Source organism: Xiphophorus maculatus, chromosome 2 (assembly GCF_002775205.1).
Source record: "Xiphophorus maculatus strain JP 163 A chromosome 2, X_maculatus-5.0-male, whole genome shotgun sequence".
NCBI lineage: Eukaryota > Metazoa > Chordata > Actinopteri > Cyprinodontiformes > Poeciliidae > Xiphophorus > Xiphophorus maculatus.
The window spans coordinates 2,854,708-2,876,732 of record NC_036444.1 but is presented as its reverse complement, the minus strand read 5'-3'; the positions used below and the strand labels follow the sequence as shown (position 1 = coordinate 2,876,732).

At 36.6% G+C, this 22,025-nt stretch overlaps 2 protein-coding genes across 5 annotated transcripts in view; both read right to left on the bottom strand.

The window, feature by feature from the left end:
• The window catches only part of cpne2 (copine 2), a 38,409-nt gene extending 30,840 nt beyond the window's left edge, over nt 1–7,569 (bottom strand). Inside the window, exons 1-2 of the mRNA XM_005795776.2 lie at nt 7,325–7,569; nt 5,925–6,125 (exon numbers count right to left, since the gene is read on the bottom strand). Of these exons, the coding sequence (XP_005795833.1) occupies nt 5,925–6,101 (177 nt within the window). The 5' untranslated portion in view covers nt 6,102–6,125; nt 7,325–7,569. The remainder of the gene's footprint in view (nt 1–5,924; nt 6,126–7,324) is intronic.
• A 2,093-nt stretch (nt 7,570–9,662) lies between these two features.
• Nucleotides 9,663–22,025, bottom strand: part of LOC102229830 (protein NLRC5-like) — a 33,990-nt gene continuing 21,627 nt past the window's right edge. For 3 of the 4 annotated variants that reach the window (XM_023353565.1, XM_023353561.1, XM_005795876.2), the window contains 22 exons: nt 20,614–20,889; nt 20,443–20,532; nt 20,296–20,361; nt 19,424–19,507; nt 18,870–18,953; nt 18,632–18,718; nt 18,499–18,546; nt 17,639–17,680; nt 17,173–17,250; nt 17,015–17,092; nt 16,328–16,402; nt 16,130–16,213; nt 15,955–16,041; nt 15,117–15,215; nt 14,943–15,026; nt 13,737–13,820; nt 12,891–12,974; nt 12,731–12,814; nt 12,565–12,642; nt 12,260–12,343; nt 10,861–10,944; nt 9,663–10,753 (listed from right to left, as the gene is read on the bottom strand). In XM_023353565.1, the coding sequence (XP_023209333.1) occupies nt 10,672–10,753; nt 10,861–10,944; nt 12,260–12,343; nt 12,565–12,642; nt 12,731–12,814; nt 12,891–12,974; nt 13,737–13,820; nt 14,943–15,026; nt 15,117–15,215; nt 15,955–16,041; nt 16,130–16,213; nt 16,328–16,402; nt 17,015–17,092; nt 17,173–17,250; nt 17,639–17,680; nt 18,499–18,546; nt 18,632–18,718; nt 18,870–18,953; nt 19,424–19,507; nt 20,296–20,361; nt 20,443–20,532; nt 20,614–20,889 (1,942 nt within the window). In that variant the 3' untranslated portion in view covers nt 9,663–10,671. The remainder of the gene's footprint in view (nt 10,754–10,860; nt 10,945–12,259; nt 12,344–12,564; nt 12,643–12,730; nt 12,815–12,890; nt 12,975–13,736; nt 13,821–14,942; nt 15,027–15,116; nt 15,216–15,954; nt 16,042–16,129; nt 16,214–16,327; nt 16,403–17,014; nt 17,093–17,172; nt 17,251–17,638; nt 17,681–18,498; nt 18,547–18,631; nt 18,719–18,869; nt 18,954–19,423; nt 19,508–20,295; nt 20,362–20,442; nt 20,533–20,613; nt 20,890–22,025) is intronic. The other variant, XM_023324453.1, reaches the window with a different exon arrangement.

The window sequence follows — 22,025 nt, the reverse complement described above, 5'->3', positions numbered from 1 at the left end:
ATTTGAGTCACGGCGGATTTGAACCCGGCTCACCAGGCTACGGAGCTGAATCAGAACCTCGCAGCATTTTGTCCTCATGTCAACCTCATCTTTCATCTGCCCACGTTTACTATGATATGAGACAACGAAAGACTGGAAAACACATAAACACATGCAGACGCAGGAATTCTGTTCTGGAGCAAAAACAACAACAAAAATACGTTGTTGCTACATTACAAGCTACACGGAGACAACAGAGGAGGAATGGGTGTGATTACTTTATTCTGGGCAACAAAAAGCTAAACATGAACATTTGAAATTTTAAAGAAAGCTAAATGTTGGTTGTTAAAGACAAATACCTTGTGTTGAACTGAATATTTTCCATTATAGAAAATTTTAATTTGTAATATTTTTCCTCTAATTAAATTTTAAAAAGTCTCCATTTGTGGGCCAGACAGAATCATCCCAGGGGCCAGATATGGCCCCCAGACCGCACTTTGGACACCTAAAGGCATAACTAAGAAAATAAAATGAGTTAAAATGTAGTCAACTCACATGACGTTTATGGCATCAAAATAATGTATTTACTGTTTGATCAACATAATCAATCTGCAGATGCCAGAACTAAAACAAGCATTGCAGGCTGGAAAGTTTAACTCTCATTGCTTAAGAGTCACTATCCTCGTTAGAAACGACTTTTAATACTTCAACTGTGGCACATCTAGCTAAAATTATGCTAATTATTCAAATTTCAACAGCCAACAAACCACTTGACTGGATGTGTGTTCTTCATTCAAAACATCAAATCAAAGAGAATCTGTGGAGCAAATTCATATTTTCAGGAAATACATTTAAATGGAGAAGAGTGATTCTTTGTGAATCTCAAATGACAGCATTTTATTAAAATCTACATATTTTCTTTACATTTTACTTAATTAGGTCATGCATTTAAGCAGTTTATATCTGTCTTTTTATTGCACAGCTGGATATTTTTTAGTTTTCTTTCTAATTTATTACTATTATGTGTATTGAAACAAACATTTATTTCAGATCCGTTCCCATTTTTAATCATTTTGATATAAACTCAACTCTCTGGTGCCTTTTTGTAAAATTTTACAATTGTGTTGTTCCTCAGTCACAAATAATTATAAGAGAGTCCCAATATTTTATTTTGTTCTCTTAAAAATAGATTCCAGGTAGAGTTGAACAATATATATGCAATTATCGTTGTGTGGAATATTATGATTGGAAAGGCGGCTACCATAAGCTTTTGCATTTCCTGTGTCATTCTGCTTGTTGAAAAAGTATCTGGTCAATTAAATGTACTTTCCCTCTGATCTTTCAGGTTCAGTAAGAATTAAAACCTGAGGGGAGAGAGGTGGGAGCATCGTGGTCATGGTGCAGAAAGAGAGTAAATGTTGGTTACTGTATACATAGATCTATGTATACATAGATACTGTAACATAGATCACTTTGTGTTTGTAAAACAAATGCAATCTAAAAAGGGGGAATTAAGAGCAGGGAAAAACCCATACATGGAGAACATGTAAACTCTACAAATACTCTTATGGAAAAGTTTAATAAATAAGTACAAACCAGAGTTTGTCCTTCCCTTTAATTCTAATGCAGTCATTTCTCATTTTATGCAAATAAATATTTAATTTTTGCTTAAAATCCCAGAGACACATTGTCATTAAGAATGAAAGAACAAGGTTCATAGCACTCAAAAATATACAGCTATAAAAAGTAAAATCAGAGAAGCTGATCATTTTAAATGGTCTCTTCCGACTTATGACTTATTTTCAAGTTAAAGATCGGAGACACCAGAACCAGTGATGCAGAGGAGCTGAAAGGTGCTAATATTTACTCAAATGCATCATGAATATGGAACAAATAAAGTGTCACCAAAATCTCTTTTTGTTTCCGTTTCATTTCAGTCAGAAGATTTTGATGTAGATCCCTGAACTGTGACCTACTTGCGCTGAGTGGGACATCTTGTGCTCTCTGGTGGACAAACCCAATTTGGTTTCAGTCACCGGCTGTCATTTAAATAGACGAAATGTGGAGTAGCATCATTCTGACTCAGACTGATTTATTTCCAACAGGGTGGTGGAAGAAGAAGGAAAAAGAAACTTACTTCAATCTGCATCGTGGGGCAGAAAGGTTTATAAAAGTTAATGTTAACAGAACCACCAAATAAAGACTCCAGGCTCCATAAGGTTGCACTTTGCAGTCTGGTGAATGTGTGATTTAAACCTCAGTGACAGAACATCCCACTGCATGCGAGTTCTCACTTGCAGTGTTACAAGCTTATATCTGTGCTCATAACACGTGTGGAGATTAGCATTAGGATTTGGAGTTTGGAGAGCAGAAAAAAGATCACAGGATTTAGGAAATTGCTCGAGCAGACTGCTAACTGGGTGTTTTGTCATTTGCATAACTTAGATGAATATTTCCTCCAAGTTACCATCAAGCTCAGTTCGCTCACTTACTGTCACCTTCATCTTAATTCATGTCGTCACCTCTCCGTCTTTCACCTCCGCTGTCTCCTTCCCCCTTACCCGCCTTGTCGCCCGGTTTTCCCTCCCTCTCTTGTCACACTTTTCCCCCCTCGGTTTACCCAGCTGCTTCTCATGCCTCTATCTCCTAACGCAGACGGATATAGACGCAAAACGAAGACAGAATGAGACACGGAGAGGTGACGGGATTTGGGAAGGCGATGGGAGGAAAACAAAGCGAACAGGAGGCAGCAGGAGAAGGTGAGAAAGCTGCGAGTGTGAGAGAAACGGCAAGCTGCGGATAAAACCCGAGAAAAGGCGCGGGCCCAGCTTCGCCTCCTCCATCGCGCCCTCACTACAGGAGCGCTAAGCTTTTTGTTTCCCTCGGCGTTGCCTTGGTAACCATTGGCAATTTCGCTTTGGAGCCACATGCCCCGCTGACCGACAGCGCGCTGCAACACGAGGCACACGCCTACACACACACACACACACACACACACGCATGCCTTCCCAAAAATCTGATTGCCCTGTTGACCAGCTGTTTGCTGCAGAGGTGCCTTGAAGTTGCAGCCCACACGCCCACACACACACACACACACACGCCCACACGCACACACACACACACACACCCCGTACATAAACTGGTGCAATATGGTATTCACATTTGGGTTTTTAACAATATAAAAAGAAAAACAGAAGACATTTCTAGCTTGAACGGCTAAAATCTCCATGTCGATCTGCTGACTGGGGCACAGTCAGGCATCGCAGCATCAAGTACAGCTGAAATGATTAATCAGGTTAAATCGTGATTAATCGATTATTGAATAAATCTCCAGCTACTTTATTAATCAATTAATCACTAGCTAAAGTTTGCAGACTTTAAAACATAAACTCAACACGATCAGAGCAGGAATTAAGCCAAAACTGCAACAAAATATTTACATTTTGCATTTAAGTTAAAAACCATTTTTATCTGTAAATATGTTCTACACAGACTCTTCCAGTGGCAGTTTTAGCTTCACCTGGTTGAAATTCAGTAAAGAAAATTAAATTAAGCACCTATTCCTATCAATTATTAATTAGTTAAATGAAACAATAGCCTGCTGTATTGATGTTAAATGAAGCAGAAAGAGATTATTTAAATATTTGATATTGTTTTTGCTGCAGATGCATCCTTTGCTACAAATAATCAAGCGTTCGCTAAAGCAATGCTATGTTATTGCATTTTAGCCAATAAAATATTTATTTTCTTTTTTTGAGCTTTTTTATAGATTTTCAATTTAAAATGTTTATTTTCTTTGTTTAGAAAATAGAATTGCTTTGTTTATATGCACTTTTAAATAGTTTTGTTCATATTGTATGACATAAGCTTAAGTATTTAACTGAAAAATTGGCAGAATGTGCCATTTTTAAAAATCCAATTACTTGACTAATTGTCAAAATAATTGATAGAATAATGGATTAATAAAATAATTGTTGGCCGCATCAAGAACATAAACCACAGATAATAAATAATAAATAAATGTTAAAATTCATTGTTTTCATCTCAGTATTTAAAGTACAAGTCTAAGTCTATTTATAATTTTATTGATGTTATTGTAGTTTTTTTACCTCCCTATCCTCACACACTGTGTAACCATTACTGCAATAATCATAACTTTGCCATATATTGAGTTATTGTTGACTCACTGTATGCTTCAATGTCTATAAATCTTAAATAAAAAGTAAAAAAAAGAATTTAATGCATCAATTGATGCTTCTTCAGCTCAGGATGTATTGACTACAGAAAAAAGTGAGGAAAGAAACAAAAAACCATCAGCTAACAGGTTATTAATAGAAATAACAGCATCTGTGAGAGCCTGAGGAGGAGAATGGATCACAGCATCTCTGCAAACAGATTCTCCCTTCAGCATCTTGATTTATAAGAACCGTTTTGTTTTAAGCTGCATTTGTGAAACTTTTCTCAAATCCCAGCCGGTATTTCTGACCTCTGAGAGCACAACTAATACTTTCCCATTCAGGCTGGATTTATAAACAGCAGCAGGTGATAAAGAAGGACCATGTTGCTGAAGTATCTGCAGTCAGCTATAAGCTGCATGAGTGACTGCAGCTCTATGTGGTTCGCTGACCTACATTCCCTCCCATGGCAGAGAGACGAGTCACTTTTTACCAATATTGAAACTCTGTGGTTTCACTGTTTGTTACTGGCTTTTGCCAGGAGAAGCCGGTTGGTTTAGTTGACTTTTCCAACCGTGAACTGCAGAAACTCACAGCTGCAAATGGAGCACGTCATGGAACGTTGTCTGATTTTATGCCGTTTAATATAAATAAAGTTTTTTATACATAAGTCACATTGATTGCATCTGTCTGGTGTTTAATCCATCAAACACCAAAAACCTTCACCTTAACCTGTTTCTACGCTTGGAAATTTTAACATCTCTGCTAAAACCACCAGGGTCAGCGTGCTTAAGTCAAGTGTTTCAGTGTAACTAAACCCCACTGTGAAAGCATAGCCCCGCCCACAGATAATTCGTTAAAAATCCCACGAGTGGGCAGAGCCAATATAAGCAAAGGGGCGTGGCCAAGTGTAGGAATAAGCAGAGGGGGACACTGGACCAAATTAGCAACTTTTCTTCTATGTTATTGGAGGTTTATATGGTGACAACATGTGAAGCACCAATCAGCTCATTATTCCAACTCCTGACTCACCAGCAGGGGGCGTGTGTCGAAGTGAAATGGTTTTAAATCTGAACAGAGGCTGCGTGACACGTAGACATTAACCAAGCTGTAAGATTGTAACCAAAGGGTAAATTTAACTGCAGTAGCCACTGTTCAACCCAAAGAGGGCAGAACTGAGATGGTTTTAGGCAAAATATTACAGAATTACACAAATTTAAAAGAAATTTTCACAATTTGAACAGCAACATAAAGACAGAACCTTTTCACACGTTTTATCTTTAAAAAAAAAAGTTTGGGGTTCAGTTAATCTTTAACAAGAACATTATATGTAAAATTATGCAGGAATCTGAGTAGTAATTCAGACGTCTCTAGCCAATTTACTATTTTATTATAATTAAGGTCAATTGCAGGATCAAAGGGGAAAGAGTTATGAGTAAAAACATATTGATATTACTAATCCAATTACACCTTTAAGCACATCTTCCTCCCTTGTTTTCTATCGTAATACAGCTCAGGAATCTGGCAACATTTCCCTGGGCTCAGCATGACATGACTGATGCCAGATGGCCAAAACCTCGTGTGTTTGGATCACAACCTATAGGTCAACAAATACAACCTGACTGTTTATTTTCAGAGTCAAATGGTTTAGTAAAATTGATTCAGATCTTTCAACTTTTTTTGACCTGATCTGAAAATTGTCTATGCATTTTGTACAAATTCCTTGCAAAGTAAACCCTTTGATCCGTCAGCCCCTCCCAGGTGACGTACCTCCACCCAGTTTCCATCCACTTCGTGGAAGAGAACGCAAAATGGGTCTGATTTGGAGGCTACATCCCGATCCAGCAGGCTGGACGCAGTGACAGAGAGCTCGACTCGAGTGACGCAGTGCTGCGGTCCGACGGAGCGGGTCCGACCATCTGGTGCCACGCTCAGTGTGTAGGCCATGATCTGAGGTCACAGGAGGGCAACCTGGACGACATTGGAATGAGTTTATTTGATTTTGATTGAAACATACCAACATAATGAAAAATAAAACTCAAGCACACGTATGATGACTCAGTTCATCTGTGTAAAAATATTTCTGAGTATCCCTGACGTCAATTCACACCTTCAACTAAAAGATGCTGGTCCACTGCAGTAGGCCGGGCTTTTGACCCCATGAGGCCTAAAGGTCATGGAAAGATCCTAAAGAGGAACAACCACATAAACACACACAACCATTCAGTGCCAACCGCCAAAACAAAGACGTTTAATGTTAAGATGGAGAAACGCTTTTCTGGCATCTTAAAAAAGTTCCTCTCATCAGAAATAAAAGTGACTAAATTCTGCCGCAGCTTTTTGAACAAACAGCTCCCTCTGTGTCCATGAAGGCGGTTTTGTTCTCACGGCGGCGTGCTGAAAGGATGCGGTCTGTTGCTAAGATACTAATGTGTCACAACCAACGGTCCTCTGCCTCACTCCTGTGATGTCACACTGGAGGTTGTGATGATGAAGATGAAAATGACAGGGTCTTCACTCGCTCTTCTCACTCACTCACTCGTTGTTCAAGGCTTTAGTGGTTTGCGGTTATTCACACCTGCTGGTTCCTTCTTGTGCTTTGACTGAGGAATCTGAACCAAATCTGACTCCGTGCATCACATTGCTGTCAAAAGAAGCTGGGAAATCTGAAAATGTGGAGATTCTCTCCAAGTTTAGAGTCTTCTGAAAACATGAAGCTGTATTGCATCCCTCCAGTGGGAAGAGACTCTCATCCCAGTCACACTTCCTGACATTCACACAGAAGGGAAACCAGAGAGAGGGCAGGTTGTTGCCCGCTTCCAGCACATTGACCTCTGCACACACTCATCAGGTCTAATTACATGTCCTGCCTGCTGTATTTGGAGACACAGACGTCAAGCTGAGTTCAGATATAAACAATAATCATCCAAAGATAACTGATGACCTAAACTCACATTAGGTTATAAACGTTGCTCAGAAACGCGTTTTTCCTGTTTCTACATGCAAGATTTCCACCAGAATCTCGCAGCTGCCCCCACATCCTTCCGCCTGTCACCTCTCTAACCCGCAGTCTGAATGCACCTTTAGCTGCAGGTCATTTTGCGCACACATCATGTGCGTTAAAACCAACCCGCTCTCAGATCAACGAAGAGAAGCAAAAACAGGCTCACCTCAGAGAATGATGAGCAACTTCTCAGGCGTTTTCCACTTCACCGCTTTTTTATGACTATTTCTCCCAATGAGGAAGAAAAACAAACATCAAACTCTAAGTCTCTTCTTCTTCTTCTTCTTGTCTATAGAAGGGTGAAAACTGGACTTGACATTTTGACCTGCGGTGGATCATCCGGGGAGGCGCAACAGTGTGTGAGCGGAAATCATCCTCGGAGCGCGGCTGACTGTTTCTGGCAGCAGCGACGGACGGAGAATGTTCAAGTTCGCGGCAATAAGGTCTAACCGGATACAGAGTTGTTTCTCTTTCAAAATAAAAGGTCAGAGCCAGGAAACACGCTGGAGGCAATAAAATATTATGTCATTTGCACCCCAAAGCAAGTTTAGTATTGCTTTTTTGTATGTGCTGTAACGCATACAAATAGTTTCTCTAAAATGTATTAATCCTCTTGGATCCTTTATATTGTTTTTATAAATAAATTGTGATCAACAAAATTTTGCTTTTTTGATTAGAAAAATTACTAAAAAACACTTTCATATCAAGGGGAAAAATTATTTCCACAAAAGATTGGCAATTAAACCGAAATATAGAACATAAGTTATTCCATAATTATTCACCCCCTTTAAAGTGACAAACCCAAATCAACAGAGGTCCAGTCAACTGACATTTGTCCAGAAGTGCACCACCTTTTCTGGAGGAACCGAACCTCCATCAGTATTGCTGGATTCATCATTCCTAACGTGCTACAGTTATAAAGATTTTGAGGAAAATAATAGCAAATCATGGTCCAACGTTGTCAGTGGGGAACATGCAATCCGAACCGATGGACAAAATCCAAGGGGGACTATTTAGAGGACAAAATCCAATTTATTTCCAAAACCCAAAGGAGTCTGGAATAATGCAAGAAATAAATCAAGGAATGCTGTCCAAGTCCAAACTACCATTTGTTTGTCTGCATGAGGGTAACTGGTAGCAAACATCTAATTTTTTGTAATAACAACACTTATTGATAGTCAAATCAAAGATCAATAATTGAAGGTAGTCATGCTTGATTTCTGTGTGTAAATAACAAAGGTAGCTGAAAACATGTGCTGCAGTAACTGCAGTATTTATATTTAAGCACCTTTTTATGCTAATGTTTATTTTTAAGCCTTTCCTTGAAGGTAGATTTTTGCAAACTTGTATCATTTAAGTCATTACTCACCCGTTTTGTACGTGCAAAATGCGTCTGACACGTTTGTCAGTCATTGTTCGTTGGAGGTTTGCTCTACTTCCGCATGGGGGCGGAGCCTGCATCATGTGGTACTAGGAGTCTGCCAATGACAGGAATGGAGTCTCCAGTGATTGTAGCACCTGATTCTATAAGATCTAATCAATTTTCACTTTGTTCTTTTCGTCTAGTCAAAAAGCCATATTTTGTTGATCACGCTTGATTTGTAAAAGTAATAAAAGTGTAAAACATATAAGGGGTGAAAACTTTCTATAAACATTTTAATACTAATGTCTGATGAAAGGACAATTTCAGGCTTTTCTGAAAGGTGTCTGAACAGCAATTATTTGAAATCATAAATTTTGACACTGAAAAGACATTTTTTTAAAACACAATATGAAATCTTTGGGTTTTTTTTAAAAAAAACACTATTTTTAAGGCTTTGACTAATTGAGATAAGAATAAAAACCTCGTTTATGTCTATGCGATTGTTTGGTGCAAAAAATGGCTGAAAAGTTTATTTTTTTTATTTTTTTTTTCTTCGGAGTATTCATGTTTGCTTGTGTAATATTTTTAGGTGGACAAGTAAATAGCAGAAGACGGAACCGCTGCACATGTAAAAAAAAAAAGACTAATACGGAAAAAATCCTCCACTACCAATACTGTCGGCAGATGGCGGTATTAGCGGTATTACCCCGTGGAAACGTCTCAAAATATTCCAAATAGTTTAGATTTCTCTTTACTTTCCTTCTAGCACAAAGTTTATGTCATGTTTATGTTTAAGAGCAGAAATATTGTTTGACTTGATTTGCTTCCGGCATTTTTTTTGCGTTTGGATCCTAAACAAAAATGTTAAACTTCACATTTCTCATAAACGTACAAGTTAAGGCCTTATTGAAACCTTTTATTTTAGCAGGAAGATTTTCAGTATTCAAACTGCCGCGTGAACTGAAAACAAAATACATTATTGTTGCGACCGATCGCAACATTGTGAGGAAATGCAATAAATATAGAGCTGTAGCACCTTTAATAACCACAAGAGGGAGCCATGTGCTCTTGAAGATGCTTTTCTTCAGCTTCAGCGGTTCTTTTCTGTCAAAAACAAAAAGGCTCAACTTTTTACAAGAAACACACAGTAAAAACTTTATTTCTATCAAGGATCTTCAGTTAAACTGAAGATGCTGGCAAGGAAAGAGTCATTTTCTACAGGTAGTGACTCCTGTAAACAACAAAAAGCAAATAAAAGTAAAGAAGTACAAGGAAGACATTTAAAAAATGTTGAGCTGCAGCAAGATATCATCTTTAGTCTTTAAGATGAAAAAAAATGGCATAAAACAAAATTAAACCAGCGCACAATTTGTAAATTAAACAAACAGGAGAATTTACAATTTGTAAATTAAACAAACAGGAGAATGAATAACAGTGTTTTCACTGAGAATTTCAAGCACAGAGGAAAGTTTGTGAGAACTTAAATGTCAACCTGAATAGAAATTGTAAAAAGCACTCTTGGTTTTCACAATAAGGTGCATTTATTCCAGAACCGAGTCTGGTGTCCTTTTATCAACAAGTCTTTAAACAGAAAATAGAATAAGATTAAAACTGCTTCAAACATAAATAAACAATAAAAAAAATAAAGCTGCACTTTTCTTTCCATCAAAGAGCAAAAATAAATACGTATTCTGACAGAGACCACAACCCTTAATGATGACTAGAGGAACAACCTCCTGTTTACTGCAGATTCTTGACTTATTGTGTTTTTTTCACATATGTGGCCTCTGTGTTTGTGCAAAGTGACTCATTAAACCAGAGTCTGCAGAAATACAACACATAAAAGGTGGCCTTTAGTTTCACAGCAGAAACTTTGTGACGAGGAACAAAAATAATGAGCTCATTAGAGTTTGACTGAACCCTTACTGAGATTGGAAGACACTTCATATCATCTGTGTGATTTCCTAAAGTATATTTACATAAAAAGTCGGATTTGATGTCATTTTAGTTTAGTTTGGACCCACCTGCAATTTTCTCTTGTGAAACTAAGCTGAAAAACGCAGATGTCTCCTTTTAAACGATGTACGTTTTCGAATAGAACATCTGCAAAACATGATATTGCAAATAAATATATTTGTATGGTAATCCCATTAGGTGGAGGAAAAGTTCAGCCTCCTCTCCATCTGGCTGAACCTCAGAGCTTCACTCCCGGAGACTTTATTCCTCCACAACCTGAAGGAAAGAAAATGCGTTGAAATGAATGTGCAGACATTCTCACATTAAGATGAAATGCTTCCAGGTGAGGTAAAGAAGTAAAGATTTGTCCTGGGAACATTTACCTGATGACCTGCAGAGCAGGGCAGCACCTTAGTGCTCTGACCAGAGCCTCCACGCCGGCAGCGCTCACACTGTTACACTCCAGGCTGAAGGGAACAGGAATAGAAACATTAAAGTCCAGAAAACACATGAACAGTTTTTACTGAACACAAATAAACACTAAACACTGAAAAAACATAAAATCCTACCAAGTATTTTAGGTCCAGTTTCTAACTTGAAATTAGAGATGCAGCGATTCACATTTTTTACTTCTGATATTTGAGGTTTAGTATCGGCTGGAACCAATCCGATACAGAAAAACAGTTTCATTGATTTAAAACGTTTCTTTTTTTTAACACAAACAAAAATGTATTAAATTACAAATTTATTTGCTAACTCTGCTCCAGTACAGCTCTCTTAAATACACCAGTAGCTTCACATCCTTGGTCAAACATATGAAAACAACTTTAATTTGTTCAGTCAGAGCAATTAGGAGTAGAACAGCCAATGTAAGATAAATAATAAAGAAACTGTAATAGGTCGACTATCTTGGTCAAACATGTAAAAATGAACTGCAGCAAACTTTCAAAAGGTTCAGAAAGTGAAATTAGGAATTATAAATATAATGTAAAATAAAGAACAGAATTAGACTGAATAGATCTGCCCTCATGGATAAGGAACATTGTCACCAATACTTAATCTCATTTTTTTTTTTTCAATATATGGACCGATTCAGATTATATTGGATCCCACATTTCTACTGGAAATCAGAAAAAACTTACTTGCAAGTAACTTTTTATGAAAATATCGGAGCTTGTTTTAGATCAATAATTTCTTAACATTGATTTTAACAACTACTTGTTCCACTGGAAGATTATTTCACTTATAACATGGGAAAATGTCTTGTTTTAAGTGAAATAATTTTCCAGAGAAACTAAAACTTTTATTTATCAACGTTAAGCAATTACTAACCTAAAACAAGCTTCTATATCTTGCTGGAAACTTAGTTGCAAGTTAGTTTTGTCTCATTTCAAGTGTACTAAGATACTTGCACTAGACACTAGACAAAAAATATTGCATATTGCACATTTAATTTTATTTTAGACATAATGTGACACGTGTCTATACTGTTTTCAAAGTCATATTTGTCAAGAAAACCTGAGAACATCCCACTTCCCCATGCTGGAGATTTTAGTTTAAAAGTAACAATAAATAAAGTTACCTTTAAAATTAGTCACACAAGTGGCATCTAAACACTTGTTTGGACAGGGTAAATCCCAGCAGATTTAGGAAACTCAATTCACCTGTTAGACGGAGAGCTGGTAGCACATCTCCCCTCTCAGAAGAGGAAGTAGAGAGTAAGAGTAGAGAGAGAAGGGGAGGGGTGTTGCACAACTACAGTATGTATTAAATTAAACTCACTCAATGCGAGTCAGATCGTGGCAAACAGGCAGAACGTTGGCCAGCTCCAGCGCCACAGCGTCTTCACAGTTATTCCACCCAAAGCTGAAAAAAGCATAAAATAATCTGCATGTAAAGTTATTGTTAGCCACACAGATAAGTCAGCTTTGTAACGTAAAGAAGAATGAATCAGTTTCCCTACAGGTTACATCTTTGGATCCCAGTGAAGAAATTCAGATCAAATTCAAACATTTTTACTGTAAATGTTTCTACTGAGTTAAACAGTTTCCTGTTAGTTCAATGTGTTAAATAGTTTCTTCTTTTACCCCACATCCTCTATGAAGGGACAGTGGCTCAAACTGGCAGCGACAGCGCTCAGCTCTGAATTCCCCACAGAGGTCAGGCTGCATTCAAAAAACAAAAAACAGAAAGAAACAGTCATTGCCTCCTTCAACGCAGCCGAAATCAGACTCCTAAACTATCAGGACTTACTGGATCTTTCTGAGGTTCTTCAGGCTCATTATGGCTCTGGACAGACTGAACAAGCCCTCGTTTCCAACATGGTTTTCTGAAATACTAAATAAGAACCAGATTAAACTGATAGGACTGGAAGGAATGAATTTATGTTAATAGGTAGCAAAACAAATCTTACTCTAATACAGAGAGGCGCGACATTGATGGGAGAACAAGAGCCATTCTGGCAGCAGTCAGGTCACCAATATGGTTACTGGACAGACTGGAACAGAAAGACAAGCAGATGGTTTCACCCTCACTTTATATTACTAATCAGATTAATCACGATTGTTCAAATCAACTAATTTAGTAATCGATTAATCACTATCTGGATTGATCAAAAGAACAACAGTCAGAGCGGTAATTAAGTCAAAACTGTACAAAAATTATTCACATTTTGCCCTCAAGATTTAGACAAACTCTCTTGTCCGTAAATATGTGTAACCCAGAACTCCAGTGGTCGTTTTTACCGGTTTTACCTTCACCTGGTTCAAATTCTGTGTAAAAAAATTATCATCTTTTGTTACCCAATTATCAATCAGTTAATACAAAAAATAATCAACATATCAGTCCTACACTGATGTTAAGTCAAGCAGATTTTCACATGTTAATGTTAGAAGTTAGTTTTGTTTTTTTTTGTTTTTTTTTGCAGATTTATCCTTTGCTACAAATGATCAAGCGTTCACAAAAAGAACAGTATGTTATTGCATTTTAGGCAAAAACATGTTTATTTTCACATTTAAATATTATTTATTTGCATTGCTTAATGTATGTCTAATATTGTATGAAAAAGACTTAATAAAAATCAGCCAAATATGACATTTTTAAAAACTGATTAGGAGATTAATCGATAAGTAAGATAATCATTAGTTGCACTCATGTAGAAGTTAATTAAGTAATCCAGAAAATGACTTCGTTAAGTGATAGAGAAATCATTTCTAAATAAGAAGCAGATATTATAGAGATTCTGAGATTATTTTCTTACTGGAGCTCCTCCAGGTGCCTGCAGCCACTCAAAGCCTCCAGCAGCTTCTCTCCTGACGGATCACTCACAAGATTCTTGGAGAGACTGGAGGAGAAAAAACGAGTAAAAACACTAAATCAGTTTATCTGGTTTCAACATTTACAGAGCAAGTGAGACAAAATGCACTTTTTGGTTTAAGCACCAGCTGACATCTGGAAAAAGGCAAACCAGAACTGACGACTTCATCCTCAAAATGAAAATATGTGATTTTTCCTTGAATAATTTGGAGTTTTGCTCCACAAAAACAATCTGTGAATATTGAACCGTGAATAGACGAGTGGAAAATCACCCACAGGTTTACATTTTCTTCAGTTATTGTAACTGGTCCCTCTCCATCTGTTTATGTGCTATATTGTTTAGTTGTTAGATTAAAATAATGTAGAGTGGATTCTATTTTTTTTTCAATGGTTTCAGAATCGGCTGGTTTAAAGGTTGATATTATGCAAAATGTACTTTTTTGGGATTTATATCGTGTTATAATATCATTATAAAGAGAACACTGCAAAAACAGAAAATCTTACCAAGTAATATATTCTAGTTTCTAGTGAATACAGACAAAACTAACTTAAAAACAACTTATCAACAAAAAACAAGAGCAATATTATAAAATCAATATTATTTCATAATATTGATGAAAAGTTCTAGTTCTACAAGATTATTTCACTTATAAATAATGCTTTCATATCTTATATCAAGGAATATTAGTCATATCTAATTTCAAGTTTACTACGATATTTGCACAAGAAAGTCGACCAAAAATACTTTGTAAGATTTTTGTTTTTGCAGTGTAGGAGGTTCTTAAAGAGACAGAGGCCAATTTCAAAGTGACAGATACAAAGTCAAATTTCTTTTAAGTTGTTTTTGAAATATGCAGCATTTTAAAAACAACTGAAGGTAAGATAGTTACTACGGGCCTGGAAAACTCTCGACCCCCTTTAAGAAGATTTTGCACACTCGACTTTTTGTCAGGACGTAAATATGAGAAAATTTGAGATCTTTATCTGAAACTGACATCCAGAGTCAGAATCTGAGTGAATAGCCCTGTTTCTTTTAATGAATGAACTTTACAAGCTCTCCCAGTGTTAGCTTAAACTGGTGCATATTGTTGAGAGAGTAGCAATGCTGCATGGATGAGTGTGTGTAGAAGATGGACGGTAGTTTCACTACCTGATCGTCCTCAGATCTTTCCAACCAGGAAGGATTCCCGTTAGCTTCTGTATCCCCCCATCACCCATCCTCCAGCCACTCAACCTGAAAATAAAGATGAATTCAGCTTTTTTCCCTGGAAGGCAGAAACACTTGATTAACCCAAACGAGTTTCTGTGAGGGAAACAAACTCACTGTATCTCCTGAATCAGGTTGAGTTCTTCCATCCCGGCCAGCAGGTCCAGAACAACGTCGGCTTCTGGTTGTCCTGAACTTTTGACGATTTCATCCAGCCTTTTACAAACAGACACACATTTATTTATTTCAGGCCTGAAATTACTTTTCATCATCACAGGCCTTCACATTACAGTTTCAGGCAGGTGACCCAAATGTTCAGCTGTTAGTTTTTGTGCAATTTGTTTGTCTTCTAATATAAAATCAAACAGCTGAAACTAAATTATTGCATATTTTTACCTGCTTTTATGTGCTATGTTAAGCCTACATAATTTCAGCAAAACATTGATTAGTAATATCATAATTTCAATTATTATTATCCCTACTTTCCCAGCTCTTCACCAGTACACTTTTCTCATCATTCACAGTGTGTTTTAGCATCAGCATCAATGCCTGACCCTTAAAATATAACTTTCTAATAAATGTGATTAGAATAATGCACACATATTTTGATGACTGTGATTTAGTTTTATTGTGCCACTTTATATTCGATGCACAGATCTAGCATTTGTTTGTAACATGGGACACATTTCATATGCTGAGTGTGACAGATGACACTTGGCTAAGTGAAATTACTTAAAGGAAAAAGATCCAACAAAAATGTCTGGAGCTGCTGAAAGATTTGTGAACAAGACCAAACTTTGCAGGATGTGATCAATTTTATAACTGAGAGATCAATGAAGATTTAAAAGTATTTATTGCAGAGTCACATAAAATGTTGCTGGTCAGGAAAACTAATCTATTCTGTGATTTGGTGCATTTTATGTTATTATTTTCATGGTATAGAGATTTGACTCACTTGAGAATCTGTAAAGATCTCATGTTCCTCAGTGTTTGTGCCAAACCTCTGCTGCAGTCTTCATTCAGCTGCATCGCTGCATCCAGACTAAGAAACAATGAATCAAAAACACTGATAAATACAAACATTTGACCTTTGAATGGAGTCGAGAACATTTGACCAACTGAGGTTTTACCAAAGTTCTTCCAAAGCGGCGCTCTCCTTCAACGTTTCGATAAGCAGCAGCCGTCCAGCTGCTGACCAAACGCAATGCGATGATCTGCAGAGGAGAAGGAAAACAAAAACGTTGCTGCGTGACAGATCATTAATATAACGATAAGCTGCATAGAAGAACAGATTATTTTGAACTCTTCATATTAACTGATGAGCTTACTTGAACGACCGAAGGCGTGGCAACAGTCTGGTCAAAGTCTGAGCCGCTGCGTCACTTATGAGGACGCCAGACAAGCTAGAGGAGACAGAAAATGAGGTTAAAATAAAATTTACAGTGAGAATTAAAGGGAAAGTTTTAGAGTTTAATGTGCTAAACGGGACATCTTATGCAAAATGAAAAAAATTGTGCATGTATTCTTCCATTTGAGTCTCAACTGCTTCAAAGAACAACCCAAAAGATTTACAGAACGATGTCTGTTGGACAGATGGAAGCAAACTGTCCACGTTCGTAGAGGAAGCTTGAGACATTTATGCAAATAAAAGTCCACAAAGTATATATCAAAAAATATCAATAAACTAAAACAACAATGAAAAGAAGAGAAGATGTGAGGCTAATAAAACAACGAGAAACAAGAAAACTATGTTTTTTAAAGATGTCTTAATCATGCGGTTTACATTCATTTCCACTGTGTTGCTTCATTTATTTTCTCTTTTTTTAAATAATGTGACATGATGAAAATATGTCACGTGTTGCTGGTTTTCCACATTTGCATTTATCTACATTTTCTTTTCATTTTTATTGCAGGAAACATAAAAAACTAAAAAGAAGCTGTATTTTTTTCTTTACGCAATCGGGTGCAATGAGAAAATGTTTAATAAAAAATGGAACTTGTGTTTTGTTGCTCACTTTAATCTCTGAATGGACGTAGAGCTCAGGATGACGTGTAAGAGCTCGTCAGCCACGGCGCTGTCTTTGATTCCAACACTGCAGAGGAAAACAGGAAGTGATCGTCACGCAGGAAAATTAAAATTAATGATGTTCAAGAAAATGGTGAAAATGGTCACCTGAGAGACGTGAGATTTGGCAACGAGGGTAGAAAAGAGCAGAGTAATTTAGCTCCTTCCACGCTGCTGTTGGAGACACTAAAAAAGAGAACAAATATATCTTTAGGTTAAAAACTAAAGATTTTAATGCTCTATGGGGGAAAAAGTTCAGAAAAGATACTTGAATCAAAATGTTAGGGGTCAAAACTATACTGTAAAAAAAAAAAAACGTGTCCAATTTACAGTAAAATACCAGCAGCTGTGGTTGCCAGAATTTTATACGGTAAAATTCTGCGTTGACCGTTAATGTTAGTTTGTTTTACAGTGCTTACCTCCCCAACTACAGGGTGAATATCGTAGCTTTAGCTGATTTTAATTACATGAAAAATGAGATGGTGTTAAATATGTAAGTGTGAAATATGATGGTTGTTATTTGGTTGGACATTATTTGCAGGAATAATTTGCATTTTTCTCATGTGTCACTTACCTTATATTTTTAATCACTGACTGAGCTGGAAATGCAACATCACTGGTGGAAAAAAGAGACAACTTAACCTCTCAACGTTTTCATGAGAAATAAAACTTGATCAGAAGAATCGATCAGCATGGCGATAGAAAAAATAAATGGATGTTGGTGTTTATGTGATATAAACTGAGATACATTGTGTTAAAACTTTAGTGAATGTCCAGTGAGGACTGGAAATATAAAATCTTACCAAGTCTTTGGTCAACTTTCTCTTGAAATAAGTTAGAAGTGACTTTTCAGCAAAACATATGAGCTCGTTGTAAGTAAATACTTCCTTAATATTGATCATAAAAGTAATAGTTTTTTCAATTATGATGTGGGAAAAATGTTTTATTATAAGTAAGATAATCTGCCAGTTGAACTAGTACTAGTAACTTGCAGGTTTATTGAATACAATGTTTTAACAGTGAAGCTGATTTCATTTTGTTAATAAACTCTTGTGTATTTGAGAAAAGTAACCTGTATTTATTCCATACACATGTGCAGCACGTATTGAACTTATGCCTTCATCTATTACCAGGCAGGTGTTTATAAATAATAACTGAGACTGAACTTTATTGGCTATTTTCTCTACCAAGCCTGATGCACCAACTTGGTATACTGGATCTAAACTGCTAGTTTTATTAATAATTGCCATAAGCAACCATAATACTTATTCATAGCCAAATTTGACTCTTATTAAAGCACAACAGTGTGATAACATTTAGGAAATAATATTCAGTTTCCTAAAGTTCCCCTAATAATCTGTAAAATTATTATGTGTGTGAAAGGGACATAAAGCGAATATGTGTGAAGTCTACGGGTTTCTCCTGGGTCAGTACCTTTCCATGTTGTCCATCAGAACCAGCTGTAGTGTGGTGTCATCAATCCTAAAAAACAAAGTCAATCACATTCATGACTTCCTCCCTGAACATCCTGCAGTGAGTTCTGGGTCTATCTGGAGTCTATGCTCACCTGATGGTTTGGACGGGTTTGTGGAGCTGCAGACAGCGGCGCAGTAAAAGCGCAGCGTCATCGCCGCCGATCCAACGTTCTTCAACACTGATGAAGAAAAGAGAAGAGGAGCAGCAGGTCGTCACACAGCGAGTCGGTGGTTTCATTAAACCGTTATTTGTTTAGCACCTCAACCTAACTGAGGAAAAAAGTATTTTATAAAATGGTTGATTTTGGTGAAATAAATAAATAATCTCACCTGATAGTACATCGTCTCAGATTAACATTTAAAGCTGTCACAAAGTTTTCAATCCACTCAGATTGCAGCATGTTGTTCTTTAATCTGTGCAACAATAAAAACACAAAGTAATTGGGTTTTTTTTTTTAGATTTTACATTTGAATACTAAATAATTTACATAAATCAGTTTCAGCAATTCAAGAAAATTTCTATGATATGTAAATTTACCTATTTTTTTAGCTCTTGAAAACATGTAGGATGAAATACATTTTCTGGAAATAATTTGTGAATTATTTCCAGATAATTAAAATCTCAAATCAGATTTTAATTGATTTTTTTTCTCACGCTTTCTTTTCTTAAAAAGAAATTACAAATGAAAGAAAATACTTTTTAAAAAATGGCTTTTATTTCAGCCGTCTCTTCTATAAACTACGGAAACCAAAGTGAAAAAAAATTCAGCTTAAAAAAAGTTAAGTCTTCAAAAACACAACATTTTATTAATCAACAAAAACAAAAAAAACACTTAAAATGTATTATTAGACCTCCAAAATGTTTCAGATTGAATCTTACTTACTCAACTTTGGTCAAACTCTGACAGTCTGAGACAATATTTGCTAATGTGAGCAGATGATCATATTGCAGCTTGCTGTCTTTGACACTGGAAGACAGGAAAAAAGAGCAAAAAAACAATACTTAATTTCTAAAAGGTATTTATTTAATTGTATTTACGTTACTTGACAGTGTTAACTGTGTTAACCAGCTCACTTCAGAAGTCGGGTCAAAATCAGGTCAGAATTTCTTGTTAATTGCAACAAAGAGTTTTTGGTTGAAGAGCAACTTGATGAGAGACATTTAACCAAATGTTAGTGGGTTTATGAGTAGATTTGAAGCTGTATGTTTAATATTAAAATTTTACGAAAAAAGGAAAATCCACAATAAATTCAAACTTCTGCACCTAGTACTTATTATAACAATCATTCATGCTGCATGTTTCATTTCCACCTGAAAATGTTTTTAAAAACCACAAAAAACCCAGAAACTGATGCAATTAACACCCAGAATGAGGAGGAATCTCCAGCATTTATAGAAACTCTTTCCTTCTGATCATGCAAAGTTATGTTGGACTTTGAATCCCTTTGTTGCATGAATCCACATGTGAATACAGAATATGATTGAACTGCTGTGAAAGACTCATAATGTAACCTGATATCTCAGAGGTTTCAGACACGTTTCTTTTAACCAGTAAAAGTTGTGTCTTCATCTTTATCCCAATTCTTAAACAAGCCTTCTAAACTAATGATTATTTTTCTCAACAAGTACAACTTGATTCTGTCTGCTATGTCTGCATCTGCTGCTGTTTAACTAACCGTTTCCAATCTGTTGTCTGTTGCAATAACAACTACATGATGAGCTTTTATTTTTACTTTTTTTTGTCTCTTTTCTCACCTCAGAGTTTTTTCTCCTCCTCCTTTTTGTGTAAACCAGATCAGACATCTTTCATCTTCTCCCAAACTAGCAGAAAACACAACAGAGTTATGGGGAAAAGGGGCAGGAAATTTTCTTTTCTGCTGTGATTCTTTGGCAGAGATTCACCTGACTTCCACAGCAGAAACATTAGTGCAAGTACAAAGTGTTGTGGCTACATGCAGCGCCCCCTGCTGGCTCAGACTGTTCTTGCTCAGACTGAAAATAAAGATTAAAGGTCGTATTGAACACAATAGCAATGCAACACAAAGTTGCAACAAAAAGACAAATGTTTCTTACTTGATGAAGCTGCTGACTCTGATATTTGGAAGAGACTCCAATAAACGTCTCACTCCTTCGTCTTCCAGCTGATTTCCTGACAAACTGAAGCGGAAAAAGCAGTAAATAAGTTTATTTAAATGAGTAAGAAGGATCAAAATTACATTGTAGTTTCGTGGTTGTGAGATGAGTTGTGGTTTGTACTCAAGATAAGACAGCTGCCGGGTCTGCAGCAGGATCTGGTTCAATCTGTCCAATAAAGCAAAGTTTTCTTCTTTGAAAGAAAAATCTGTTAATCTGAAAACAGAAACAGATTAATTAGTTTTTATTTTTCATCCAAATAAAATACATTACACCTCATAAGCCCCACAGGGTTTTCTGAACTATATTTAAAATAACAAATCAAATTTATTTTAAACAAAATACACCAATTACAAGCTTTATTTCAATTATCTTGGTATCAAAATAAAGCTAACACTTGGGAGTCTTCATCTGAAATGTAAGTATCACAGCAGCTGCTATACTGGAACATGAAATAGTTTGGATTTTTCTTCTCTTCTTTTGTCCCTTGCCAGAATTTTTTGCATTATGCAGAATATAAACCTTCTAGAAATATCATAAATGAGGCTACAAGCCTTTGGAAACCATTGGTCCACATTACCTGTGCAAAGATTGATGTAGCTGAGTTTTTAAAAAAAGTAAATTTACAGATGTCTTAGTAAATAATAGATGTTTTCTCTTGGCACAGACTGGCACCATGTACAAAACTGGAGATTTGCTGTGTTTTTACTTACTAAACTTACTTTTACATGTCTAAAATTGCTTCTTCTTTTTTTAATTTTTTCAAAATACCCACATAAATTTTTTTTTTTTTTTTTACCCCTCCAGGGGGTCTTTTTGTGGGCTCTAGTGACCCTTATGTGATAGTGGGCTGACAGAAAACAGGGAAGGAGAGGGGGGAAGACATGCGGCAAATGTCGTCGGGTCCGGGAGTCGAACCCGCAACGGCCGCGTCAAGGACTCAAGGCCTCCAAATACGGGTCGCGCTGCGCCCTACGCCACCACGGCACGCCCCACATTAATTTTTTTTTATCTAATAAAAAAAAAGATACGGGGGCATAATAAGGGATATTTGCAGAAAAATACTGATTCAGGAACACGGCAGGAAAGGGGAGTAAAAAACATAGACTTGACAGATATGAAAGATAAAATAGAATCAAATATATATCAAATATATACTTTTTTGGCACTACCGGAGTTCCATACTATGTCTTTTTGTTTCCTGCCTGGTCACTGACGTCTGTCCTGCAGCCCTACAGTGTTTCCTGGTCATCTCACACTTAAACCTTTTATCAGTTTCTAGAGTCTGATGTTTCCATGGATACCAAACATGGACATGTTTAACTGAAGGGAGGTGCAGCAATGAGTGCAGG